General features: G+C 43.4%; 1 protein-coding gene across 1 annotated transcript in view; it reads left to right on the top strand.

Annotated features, from left to right (window-relative positions):
- Positions 1–12094, top strand: part of Rgmb (repulsive guidance molecule BMP co-receptor b) — a 25427-nt gene extending 13333 nt beyond the window's left edge. Inside the window, exons 4-5 of the mRNA XM_023707605.1 lie at positions 5848–7548; positions 12082–12094. Coding sequence (XP_023563373.1) covers positions 5848–6516 — 669 coding nt within the window. The 3' untranslated portion in view covers positions 6517–7548; positions 12082–12094. The remainder of the gene's footprint in view (positions 1–5847; positions 7549–12081) is intronic.
- The last annotated feature ends 859 nt before the right edge of the window (positions 12095–12953 follow it).

The following is a 12953-nucleotide window of genomic DNA, read 5'->3' as shown; positions in this document are numbered from 1 at the left end:
CCCTCTCCCTCTCCCTCTCCCTCTCCTTGCCCAGGTATGCAGATAGAAGGACATTGCTTCGCCTTCTGGTTAACTGGCTTCTTGAAATTCATGGTCACTTTTCTTTGGTAGGCCTAGGAACTTGAAATTGAACCTTGACTTGAATTCTGTTGAGTATGTTGGGAAAACCTTCAAGACATTGTAATTTTTGCTCACTCTCTAAAACAAGTGATTTTCCTATTCCTGGCAGTTTGGGGAGCAGCTGTCCTGAACCCCCAGCGTTTGCCCAAGGTTTCCATGCAGACCTGGGGAGCTGTGGGCTGGAAAGCAAGACCTGCTTGCTACTTCTGGCAGCCTCAAGCTGGTCCCCTAGCTGGTGCTTACCATTCAAAGTACTTTCAGCTTCTGGTGTGAAACACACCTCAGGCCTGCACTACTGTACGCTTGTGCTTATCGCCTTTACGTTTGGAGGCATGGCAAGCTTCTGTGTGTACCAGCCCCCTCACAGTGCAAAATCTGAACACAAGAGCAGGCTGAGAACCCCTGCGCGTGTGTGGAGGAGCTGAGACTCGAGTGTCCATGCGCCATTCCTCCTTGTGCTCAGTGTAGAGTTGCTCTGGTGTGGAGAGGAAGCTGGCTGGTTTCCCTGTCTCTGTGCCTATTTATGTTTCCAGCCTCCCTTGTCTTAAGTGCATAGACGTTACCTTTTAAAAAGGTCGGTATTTTTGTGCCTGTCCTGTCCATGTGTCATCCCTGGCTGGCTTTCTTACATTCTGCAGTGCTCTTCTGCGCCCCTGAACTTGATGCCTCTCCAGACCACCCGAGCAAGCCTCAGCGTGGGTGTTCTTCCCTTCCCCCCAGTTGGCTGCTGCTTTCCCCACGTGCTGCCTTGTACCCGTCAGCAGCCAGGATAGCCCATGGCTGTGTGTGTTTATTACCCAGGGCAGCACCCCAAAGGAGTGTGGCCCTTTCTGTTTCTCTGCAACCATAAGTGCTCAAGCATGCAGCTCTGTGGAACAGACTCAAGGGTGCAGAGACCTGCCTGCCTTACAAGTCTTGTGTTTAAAGTAGTAGGTTTCTTCATTGCATTTGAGTCTAGGGTAAGGTTTTGCAACCTGCCGCTCACCTTGTGAACAAGCATACTGTCTTACTGTTACTGTCTTGCTAGTCCAATAAAATTGGGTAATAACGTGTCCTTTCTAAGTCTTAAGTTCAGTTATCTATGTGTAAGATACTTGATATATAGGCTGATTATAAAATTACATTGCAGTTCATTGAGATCACAGCTGCTAACAGACTGTCCTCTCTAATTTTTGTAGGAAAATTGTCATTGATGTCACATACTTCAGCCCTAATTTTTTTTTCTTAAATATGGTATATATAAAAAACTCCAGAGCTTTCCATTAAATTGTTCAGTCAGTAAGTTAAGTTAATGTGCTTTGTTGGGTTTTTTGCTGCTCCACCAAAGGAGAAAGAGCTCTGTGTGTTTATGTAACTGAAAGGCATTTGCCCCAGTGCAGCCTCTGCTACCATTGAGGTCTGTCTGTCCTCTTGTGCTCCCTGCGAGGTGGGCCAGGGGGCTGGCACAGGGCTGCCTCAGAGTGCTGCGTCCTGTGGGAGCTGCAGAGCTTCCGGGGCCGGGCTTCTCTGGCTTCCCTGGCTTCCTGTGATCCCAGTGCTGGGGAGGCCGGGGCAGGAGAATCACAGTTTCAACCCAGTGTAGGCAGGCACCACTCTGCCTAAAAATGAAAACTAGAAAGGACTGAGGCTGTGGGCCTGGGTTCAATCCCTGGTACTGCAAAAAAAACAAATTTTTTTTTTACTCTCAGAATTTGGCTGTGTTAGGGATAAAGTGTATATATTTTTTCCTTCTTTGAATCATGTGCTGTTGTTGGCATGGTTTCATTTTTCTCTGTAGAGGACTGATTGTCCAGGTTGTATGCCACTCCCATATGTAAGAGTGAAAGGGTCTGTGAGTGAGCACAGTTTTATTCTTGGAGTCTGCTGCTTTTTAAAGCTGTAATTATCCCTAAAAAGTGTGACAGGTATGTCATATAATAATTTTTTTTTAATTCCTTTTATTCCTTTGACTTAAGGGGAATTTTAACCAGGCACTTATCAAAGTCCTATTTCCATATGCTTCAAGATAATTTTTGTGACACTTCAAGCTAAGAGATATGAATTCCTCCACCAAAATGTGCAGTTCTGGTATTTGAGGGGTACAGAAAGGTGTCCTGCTGTGTAGCCACATGGCCTAATTCAACACGGAGAGGTGCAGCCTTCAGGGATTTTTGCTGTTTGGGAGTCCGGGTGCAGCATTTTCCAGGCCTGTATGCCTTGGGAAGGTAGTTTTCTTCTTCTGGGCTAGGCCGTGCCTGAGCTGTCCTCCTTGTGGGCCGGTTCATAGGGTTTTTTCCTAGTAAAAGGGGAGAGGCAGGTAGCTCTTACTGATTTTTTTTTAATACTTCACAATAGGTTGTGGATAGGGTGATTTGTAGCTGCTGTCTTTCTCTTCCTAATAAACGTTGTGGATTGTAAAGATCTTAGGGAGAGAAACATTAAAAATGAATGAGGAGAATTGGAGTAGTTTTATCTAAGGTGGGGTCAAAAGGGACTAGGTGGGGGAGGCTTAACAAAAGACATCGACGTTCTAAATGCACAGAAATGCCATGCATCAATAATACATGCCATAGTATAGAGCAGATGTATTGGACTGAGGACAGGAGAGGCAGAGATGCTGGTGTTGCTGATGCTGTGTAAAATCTTTGGAAGACAATTTTGAATTTTCTTGTTTGGAGATGATACCTATTTCATTGGGATTTTCCACCCTGTTACTATAGGGATCAAACCCAGGACTTACATATGCTAGGTAAGTTCTGTACCATCAGAAGTTAGAAATTTCCAAGAACTAATTAAATTGTGAATGTGCTTGAAGGAAACATTAAGAATGAAGTTTGGAGCTGGGGAGATGGCTCCATAGAATAAGCACTTCCCTGGCTTAGCACAAGGGCCTGAGTTCAATCCCCGGTTCCACCAAAAAAAAGAATGAAGTTTTGCTTTTTTGGAAGGGGAGGGCAATCTGCAAATGTATTTATTGCCCTTCACAGCTAAGTACTTGCCCTTTTTTATATGAATTTTATTGAGAAATAGCAATGAGACAATTTCAAAAGAGGTTAGTAGGATATGTACAATAATTAATACATTGCATATTGTTGTCTTTGTAGTAGTTATTCATAGTACAAGATGCAGACATGATATCTTGTCTAGACACTATTAGTTCATAACTTTGAACTAAGAGAAAGTAGCTTTTTATCTGAGTACTTGCATTTTAAGAGCCCATGTTACATTGTTCTGAGAGATGAACTGTGTTAGAAATAGAAAGTTCAAGTTTTGGGATTGCCCACAGTCTTCTACATTTCCACTGCTTGTCCATCTGGGTACTTCCTAAGTATGGGCTTAAACTCCAGAAGAGCTCCCAGGAAATCTGTCTCCTGCTTTAGGATTGCTCATTGCCTCAGCATTTTGATTCAGCCACTAATTCTATACCAGTACTGTGGATGAGAATTCTCTCACCTCATAGAGGAAAAAGAGAGCAGTATCACCATAATCTCCTCATAAGTAAAATTTCTTCTTAGAAATGAAATAGCAGGGCCAGGGAGATAGCTCAGTAGAATAAGTACTTGCCTGGCAAGCGCAGGGGCCTGAGTTCAATCACCAGTTCCACAAAAAAAAACAAAAATGGAGTAGACAAGAAAAACTCTGTCTATAGACTGGAATATTTTATAGGTGTGTATACTGAAGAAATCAAACTTTTGTTGATTCTTTGAACTTGTGGAGTTAGGGTCATAGCCATAGGGAGGAGACTACACATCGTGTTTGGACCAACTTTGGAGTTCCAGGTGTGCTTGCTGAAAAACAGACTTGGAGGATGTATGGAACTGTTCTGCTCCTCTCACATTGACCCTTGCCTGCCTTTTTGGAAATTTGCTTGAAATTGAGTATCTCTGTTTTATTAATGTAATAAAAGTACTTTCTTTTTGATTTTCAAAATGTGAGCCTAGTTCTTGTAGGTAATACCAAGGTGGCTTACACTTGACATTTGTTAGACTGGAAAGACAAATTACTTCTGTGTTGTGAAAGTTCGTTTAATCTTTGTGAGTGAATGTTATAGTTGAAAATGAATAGTGATTATACAAAATGTCTATTAGTAGCTCTTATTTTAGCCATTTGTATTGTTAACCTTCAACTTTTTTAGATTCAGAATTTAAATTGCTCCTTCACCTCCATGGAATCCTAGCATGCATTACAAAAGCACTTGTTACTTGTTAAAGCCACCAAATAAATCTCTTTTATGGTGCTGTTTGGTATCTAGTTCAACCCCTGCTCACCCTGGAAGGTCTTCTGGTCAGATGCACAGTGCATTTCCTAAAATCATCTCTGGTCCACCTCCTTCAGGTTGTTAAGAAGGTGTTGAAATGTGAGAAGGCCGGTAGTGAGCTCAGGTGGTGGGTCAAGGTAATGAGGAGGGGAGAAACCCTGACATTTTCACAGCACACTGTCTGGCTTTTAGTTGCAGCTGCAGACAACGGATATGAATTTAACCAGTTGCTGTAGCACAGCTGGTTCAGATCTGGCTTTATAACTGGCTGAAGTAAAATGAAATGCCTAGAAAATTCCAGTCAAGTAACACCAGTGGGAACATGTGCAATTAAATAGTGTGAGCAAAGGGTGGCCAGTTGGGGAGAAACTTCAGGCATAAATGTGCAGGTGGTGGGATCACGGGAGGCGGGGGGCATTTCCTGGCCTTTCTTACAGCTGTCTATTGTCTTGATAAGGTCCCTTGCAAACACTGGAAGATCCCTCCATCCAGAACAGCTTTTGAAGTTCTTGGCTTGTTTGTCCTCTTTCTCGACTGCTGTCGCCTGATTTTTTTTTTTTTTTTTTTTTCCTCAAAAGAGAAGAAAGAATAAGCTATTACTCCAGTTACTAGCAATAACAGGAACCTCCTTTTTTCTTTGGAACAACTTTCTTGTGTAACACAGAATCCCACCTCTTCCTAGTTACCTTTCTTCTTCTACTTTACTATATGTTAGAGACCATGTGTGTGAAGGTTCAGAATGGAGGTAGAGAGGGGTGTGTGTGTATTCTAATTAAAAGATTCTATAGGGAGAAAACGGGCTAAGAGAGACTTTTATGGTATCCATAGGTATCTTTTTCTCCTTGAACTGTGTGCTACACTGGAAAATTGAGAGTTGAATAGGCAAAAATGTGAGAGGCTAAAGGACCCTGGTGTGGCAGGAGGAAGCTTTTGCTGTGACTAGATAGGTGGATACAGTGATGGGACTGACTCCCCGTGTGATCTCCCTCCCCTGAGCATTAGTGGGTGATGTGCAGCATTTGGGGAATGTGGATCTTTCCTGAGGCACATGACTGATAATTTGCTGGGCTTGCGAACCTCGACTTGCTTCGTCGCTCAAGCACCTATATTAGGTCTGTAGTGAGAGTCCCAGAGTATATGGTGGTAGTCCAGTGAAGAAAGCAAAGTCCTGACAGATAGCTCATTGAGCAAGCGGCTGAAAGTGTCTAGATAACCTAGAAAGGAGCTTGTAGTTTTGTTCCCCTCAGTGCTGTGCCTCGCCTTTTTCCCAAGATGAACACCATTCTCTGTCTTAGGAAAGTTAAAGTTCTTTTAACGCACCTTCCTTGGGTTTAGGTTAAATCTCAATTCCCAGTGTATAGTACTTTGTTTTCAGCATTCGTTTGTGCAGCAAGAGACCCTGACCCTGGGTTTGGAGGCTATCCGGCCATCCGCTCTACCATTCTGCCCCTGGGCCTGGTGTTAAACTCTGGACACTTTGTTCCCCGCAGATCACGATCATCTTCAAAGCCCACCATGAGTGTACAGATCAGAAAGTGTACCAAGCTGTGACGGATGACCTGCCAGCTGCTTTTGTGGATGGTACCACCAGCGGTGGGGATGGCGACACCAAGAGCCTGCGTATCGTGGAGAGGGAGAGTGGCCGCTACGTGGAGATGCACGCCCACTACATAGGCACCACAGTGTTCGTGCGCCAGCTAGGTCGCTACCTGACCCTCGCCATCCGAATGCCTGAGGACCTGGCCATGTCCTACGAGGAAAGCCAGGACCTGCAGCTGTGTGTGAACGGCTGCCCCCTGAGTGAACGTATTGACGACGAGCAGGGCCAGGTGTCTGCCATCCTGGGCCACAGCCTGCCTCATAGCCCCTCGGCGCAGGCCTGGCCTGGCTATACACTGGCCACTGCCAGCACTAGGTGCCATGAGAAGATGCCCGTGAAGGACATCTATTTCCAGTCCTGCGTCTTTGACCTGCTCACCACTGGTGATGCTAACTTCACGGCTGCAGCCCGCAGTGCCCTGGAGGACGTGGAGGCGCTGCACCCACGGAGGGAGCGCTGGCACATCTTCCCGGGCAGTGGCACTGGGGCACTGCGGGGGTGCAGCGCTTGGTCTGTTAGCCTCGGACTCATGGGCTTGATCTTTGTGGAGCTTTTTTAGGGCCTGTCTTTTGGTTTTGTTTTTGGTTTTGTTTTGTTTTGCTTTGTTTTTAAATTTTTTTGTCTATAACAAAATTTTAAAATATATATTGTCATAATATATTGAGTAAAAGAGTATATGTGTATATACCATGTATATGAGAGGATGCCCGTCCTGGGTTACCACCAGATTGTACATACTGTGCTTGGCTGTTTTCACGTGCATTGGGTATAGTGTTCTTTGATTGTATCGATTTTGTTTGGTCGTTTTGTGAAATGTTTTATAATGTCCCTGCCTGGGGACCTGTTAGAAAGCACTTTATTTTTTATATATTAAATATTTATGTGTGTACCTGGTTAATATGTATAGTACATATACACAGACACCGTATGCAACGCTCCCTCGAAGGTGACCGGTGGTAGCTGTCCTTGGCTGTCCCACCTGCCCTTTCCGCTGCTGCTGCTTTGCAGTGTGCAGTTTTCCCTGGCCGCATTCTGGTGGAGCCACCTCCTTTGCTTGGAGCTGTGTCCTCACTGGTCTTCCTGCCTTCACTCGATCTGAAAGAACAGCTTCTTCCTCCCAGATTCTCCTAAGCGTTGTTCTGAATGGGAAGCCCTCTCTCCCAGCTGTCACTTTTTGGGAAGGTGAGGAATATCGCTACCCTTTTCCCACCTCTGCTTTCAGTTGTTACATTTGAACACATGGTGTGTTAGGTTGGACCTGTGAAAACTGCTTTTAGGTAAAAGGGGTCTAGTGATGGCAGCTTCATAGAAAAATAACATGCATCTTACTAGACCTCAGTAGCTCCTAGACTTTTTCTCTCCCCATGCCCCAGTTTAAGTTGTAAGTTTTCCTCTTAACTCAGTTCATTAAAACATGAAACCACAAATTTAGAAACAATCACGACTTGTTCTTTGTGTAATCTGTGGAAGACCATGTTCGTTCTTGGCTTTCTCTTTCTTGGCTCTGGGGACCCAGGCACACCCCTGTCTCCACCACACTGGGCCACCTCAGCTTCACCTGACGGATCCGAGGGTGGGGCTCATTGTGAGTGTCTCTGTGACCCCATCCTTCCCTGCCTGCCACTCCCTGGCCTGCAGACCCTGAGGTGTCTTTATGCAACCCGAAGGGGAGCAGGATGTTCAGGGCAGGAAAGCTCTGGCCCAACTCAGGATGTGCTTCACTAGGGCTTCTGCTGAGTGCAGACATCAGCTATAAGCACTGTGTGCCCAAGTACTCCGACTTTTAAGTCAGGTATGCTTGTTTTTTAAACCTCTGGTTGAATGTTAATTGCTCGTGTAACTTGGTGAAATCTCTATAAAAGTGATCTTGATGCTCCTGTTGCATTCGTGATAACCCTTTGGAAAAGGAAAAGCATCTGCAACAAAAAGCAGGAGTAGTAATGCAGAAAGTTAAGTCCAGGATAAGTAAAATTGTATTATCCTACCCTAGCACAAATTTTGGTTCTTAAGAACTGATGCAATTTAGTAATTATATTTAATAATGCAAGTTTACAGTTGAAACAAAAGATAATACATTTGAAATATTGTAATTTAGGCTAAGGTTACACTTAGTTTTAGTTGCCCATGTGATATTTTTTACCATGTCCTCGTGACCAGAGTCCCAGACTCACACCAAACAGATGTCCTTTTGTGAAGTTGTTTCTTAAGGAACTGAGATACCCACCAGTTAGTTACAGGGTAGAATTGTGAGTTCACTTAGCAGCAGCAAACCTCTCTGCTTCTGGTGTATGAAAGAACAATCCTGGGCAAAATAGGTTAGTAATGAAGGCTTCCTGCTACTTTCAAAGATTTGACTCCGGGAGAGCCTGATTCCTTCATCCCGCTGTAGAAGCTGAGCTAGGTGCCTGCCTACACCACTTCTGAGCCGTGGCTGCTTCTGCTCACGCTGGAGCCGTGTGCCCATTTCAGAAGCTATTGTAATTTTGTAATTGAGTAGAACACAAAAGAATACTAAGGATACTTTTAACCACTATTTTTGTGCAAATAGTATAACAGTGAAAGCAATAATAGAAGTTTCTACAGTGTATGGGCTTAGAGTGTATATGATTAATATAACTTTGTCCTTTTCCTGGAAAACAACATTCTAAGCGTCACGAAAAGAAAACCTAGTGGTTTTACCACATCATTTCGCTGGAAAGGATGCTTAAAACACCCAGGGTGTTCACTTGCAATCCCTTTTAATCAGTGCCCTGTGAAACCTTTACAGATGCCACAGGTGACTTAGAAACAGCACAACTATCACCAGATAACACTTGTACTATCTTAGGTTTCTTTTCTTGAGGGTTTCTTGACAAAAAGCTGCTCTTACATGTTGGTTCATGAAGGCCTTCCTAGAAGACGTTCAGGTCATGCCAACACGTGGATGGCTGCACGGGTCTCCTGGGGAGCTTAAATTTAGGAGAAAGGCTGGTTTTCACAGATGCTCCACATGGCTGTCTGTAAAAGACTCAGAATATTTGCTTTCTCTTCTGCTTGGAGCCCCCCCCCACCGTGTGTCGAGTCTTTGCAAAGAAACCTTTCGATGTGAATAAGTATCTGTGTAAGACAGTTGAGTGTGCAGTGTGTAAATACTTTAAATTATGCTAGAAAAATAAAAGTTACATACCCTGCTGTGCAGTGTTTGTTCTGTGACTACAGTGACACCTGCTGGAGAAGCTGGGAAACAGCTACAGAAGAGAGTGGGAATTGCACAATCCTTAACAATGACTGACAGTTAAGTTTTACCACCTGCCTACTAATTTGCTTTACTACTATTGTAGTTTTTCCGTTTATAAAATCTAAGCAGTTACAAATAAGCCAGTATCTGTGAGAATGGTTACAGTGTTGTCCCAAAGGCCTGTCTTCTGTAACAGCTACTCCCTTGAACATATGCATCCCACCTCCAGGTAGCAGCTTACTCCTGGTGGGGAGCGCTCTGGGGGCTCCCAGAGTGTTAGGGTTTTGGAAGCTTAGGAAACCCTCACTTTTTTGGAGCTCTGAAAAGGGACGTTGCAAAACCCTAAGTCGATTTTCTCTCAGCATACATAGGGCAGAAAAGAAAGGCTTAAGAAAGCTCTGTTGGTGTGGCAAGGTAGTTACTGAGTGGAGTGCAGTGAATGCAGGGGAAGTGCAGTTCGCAAGTGGAAGCCCTAGCCATTGCACCTAGTGAACTGGACCTCACGGAATACAACAGTGCGATGTAGTTACCCAGCACCAAGTACACATGTCTGTCTGCCACTGAAGTCCGTGTAAAGGTCCAAAATTACTCAACATATTCTATTCCTGCCTAGACCTCCAGATTGTCAAGGATCAAAACTGGAACAGCAGCAAAAACCTAAAATGCAGGTCATTTACTTAAATAGCAAGTGACATGAACCTTAAGAATCTTCCTAGTTTTATTTGTTTGTAGCCACAACATTGGCAGCATTTTATTGTCCTAAATCAGCCAGGACTGCACAGTCTTAGGTCCCTGCTGTACTTCCTGAGCACAGACACCTTGCTGTAGAGTTTTCCCTATTTCCACAAACTCCTGTTTGTGGACTGAGAAACGTGTCCTTCGTCCACAGAGAACGTAATTGAGACATTTAAGAAGAGGCGTGTCACAATTGTTTATTTTTTTCTATTGTTTATTTCACCTTCCGTCCCTTTTCTGTATTCCTTCCAAATGGACCAGTCGTATCCACAGCATTATTATTTAGATGTTTTCCTTTGAACCTACTGTTCTTCCCCCAAGTACCTGTACTAGGCAAGATGTTTGACAGTGTTAGCTAAATGGCAGGCTAAGATACTAACCTTTGTACCAAACTGTGAAGTCCTGTGCTTGGAGTCATGATGTCCTTGTGCCTGGTCTCTCTTCTGAAGAATGCAGAGTATAGAGAGACTGGGTTGCCAGAGATCCAGGATGACACGTTAGCTTTCCAAAGAGTCGCAGCCTCCAACCTCAGCCTCATCAGAATGATGTTTGAACCAGGTACAGGTATGGTGGTGCATCCCTGTAATCTCAGCCCTTAGAAAGCTGAGCATGAGGATCACCATGAGGTCAAGGCCACTGTGGGCTCTATAGTGAGCTTAGAGCCAGCCTGAACTCCACAGACCCTATAAGTAAAAATGATATTCAGACAGTAAAACCAACCATCAACCAGAGTGTATTAAAGTAGGCCTACCAAACTCCCACAGGAAGAAGGCAGTGGGCAGTGTACTCTTAATTGAGCATTTCTTGTGTTTCCTATGATCCACCTTCTATTTCCATACTGAAACTGCAGGAAGAAAACAATAGGCATTTTTGCTCCCAGATTACTGAATATACCAGGCCAACCACAGAAAATTAGCCAAGTAGAATTGTACCTGTCATAAATAACATCTTTAAATAGAATCACTTCAATCAATAATTACCACCACCAAGGGAAGTAGTGTTATTCTGACAATCCAGAGGATCTCCAAAGCCTTCTCACAGGAAGTGGTAGAGTAGGAGGTACTGACGGGAGACCAAGTTGGAGAACACATTTCTTTTCTAGTGACGCCTCTTGAGCTGCTAGATTCTATTGCCATTAATGTACTGCTGGTCCTCGGTACAACGAGAACTGAGGGGTATTTATTGATTAGCTAACTCTAAGTGCAAGGTTCAAGGGTGTCTCTGGGCCTCAGTCTTCTCAAGAATATTCACTTTACTTCTGGAGAAAGAGAGAAGTTTTACCTTAGAAGCTGAGAGGTGAAAATTTTTCATAGAAGCTCAGAAAGAGGAAAATTTACCTTAGAAGTATGGACCCGGAAAGGAGGTACTCACAAAGCTGGGAGCCAAGCCTGGAAAGTAGTTAGGGTTTTCTTACTCTAAACATTTTCTTATTTTCTTTCTCCCTCTGCAGACTGATTTCTCTCCCTCACCGGTACTCTCAGTGGAACCTGGCTAGGTTCCACCTACCTCAGAGGGCTCACAGTCCTTGGGCAGAATCTCCCTGGCTTAGTTCAGGCTCAAAAAACAGCATAACAAAATAGGCAGCGGGCCTATATATAGTACATATAGTGATATATACATCTAGGAATTAACCTAGTCAAGGAGGTGAAAAACCTCTATACTGAAATTGCAGAACAAGGAAGCTAAAAGATTGAAAACAGTAAACCTGAATTATCACAATACTGGATCTAGTTTGACGATATTGCAAAGCCATAATGAAATAGACAGCGTGAGACAGACATAAAAATAGACACATAGACCAATGAAGTAGAATGGGGGACAAGCAAGAAACCCATGCAGCTGCCTTATAATGAATAAAGGAGCCAAAAAATTTGTAGCCTCTTTAGCAAAGAGTGCTTGGAAAACTGGGTTTTTGTATGTAGAAAACTGAAACAGCATCCCTATCTCTTACTTTGAAAAGAGAAGAGAAGAAAAAGAAAGGAAGATCAAAATGAATCAAAGACCTGGAATTTTGAAACTGCTAGAAGAAAATATAGGGGAAACATTTGAAACCATATGCACAGGCCAAGACCTTTTGAGTAGGACTCCAGCATCACAGGAAATCATAGAAAGAATCAACAAATGGGACTGCTTTAACTCAAAAACCTGCCTCGCAAGGTAAACAACCAACAGGATGAAGAGACAGCCTACAGGATAGAAGAAATCCTTTGCCAGCCACTCTTTCAGGGGAGGGTTAATATCCATAATATATAAAGAAATCAAAAAATCTAACACACACACCTACAAAATTCAAACTGTCTAGTCAATGAATGGGCAAATGAATTGAATGGACACTTCCGGAAAGAAGTACAGGTGGCCAATAAGTATATGAAAAACTGTTCAACATCTTTAGCCATCAAGAAAGTGCAAACTAAAATGACACTGAGATTCCATCTCAATCCAGTCAGAAAGGCTATCATCAAAAGAAACAAATAGCAACAACAAAAACTCCAATAAATCTTGGCTAGGATGCAAGGGATCAGGAACCCTTTCATCTACACTGCTGGTGGGAATGTAAATTAATATAGAAACTATGGAGATCACTCAGGACACTACAATTAAACAAGTGTATGACCCAGCTATGCCATTGCTTGGTGGATAGTCAAAGGCATCCAAGTCAGTATATGGACACCTGCATGCCTGTGTGTGCTGTGGCACCGTTCACAGTAACCAAATAGGGAACCAGCCTAGGTGCCCATTAATGAATAAAGACAAAGGAAATGTGGGGTAGTATTCAGCTGTAAATAAATTACTCAGCTCTAAAGTCAATTAAAGCTGTCATTTGAAGGAAAATGGGTAGAACTCGAGACCACTGTATTTCAAAAAATAAGCCAGACTCAGACAGATGAGTGTTGTATATTTTCCTTCACATGTGGAATCTAAAAAAATGATAACAGTAAGGAAATAAAGAGGGAAAAGGAAGGGATGTAAGGGGGAGTAATGGGGGAAAGGAGAGACATAAATTATATCATTCAGTTATAATGGTGTTGACACAAATTTATTGA

Source organism: Octodon degus, unplaced genomic scaffold (assembly GCF_000260255.1).
Source record: "Octodon degus isolate 3935 unplaced genomic scaffold, OctDeg1.0 scaffold00009, whole genome shotgun sequence".
Classification (NCBI taxonomy): domain Eukaryota; kingdom Metazoa; phylum Chordata; class Mammalia; order Rodentia; family Octodontidae; genus Octodon; species Octodon degus.
The sequence above is the reverse complement of the archived record's forward strand: the minus strand, read 5'-3'. Positions and strand labels throughout refer to the sequence as shown.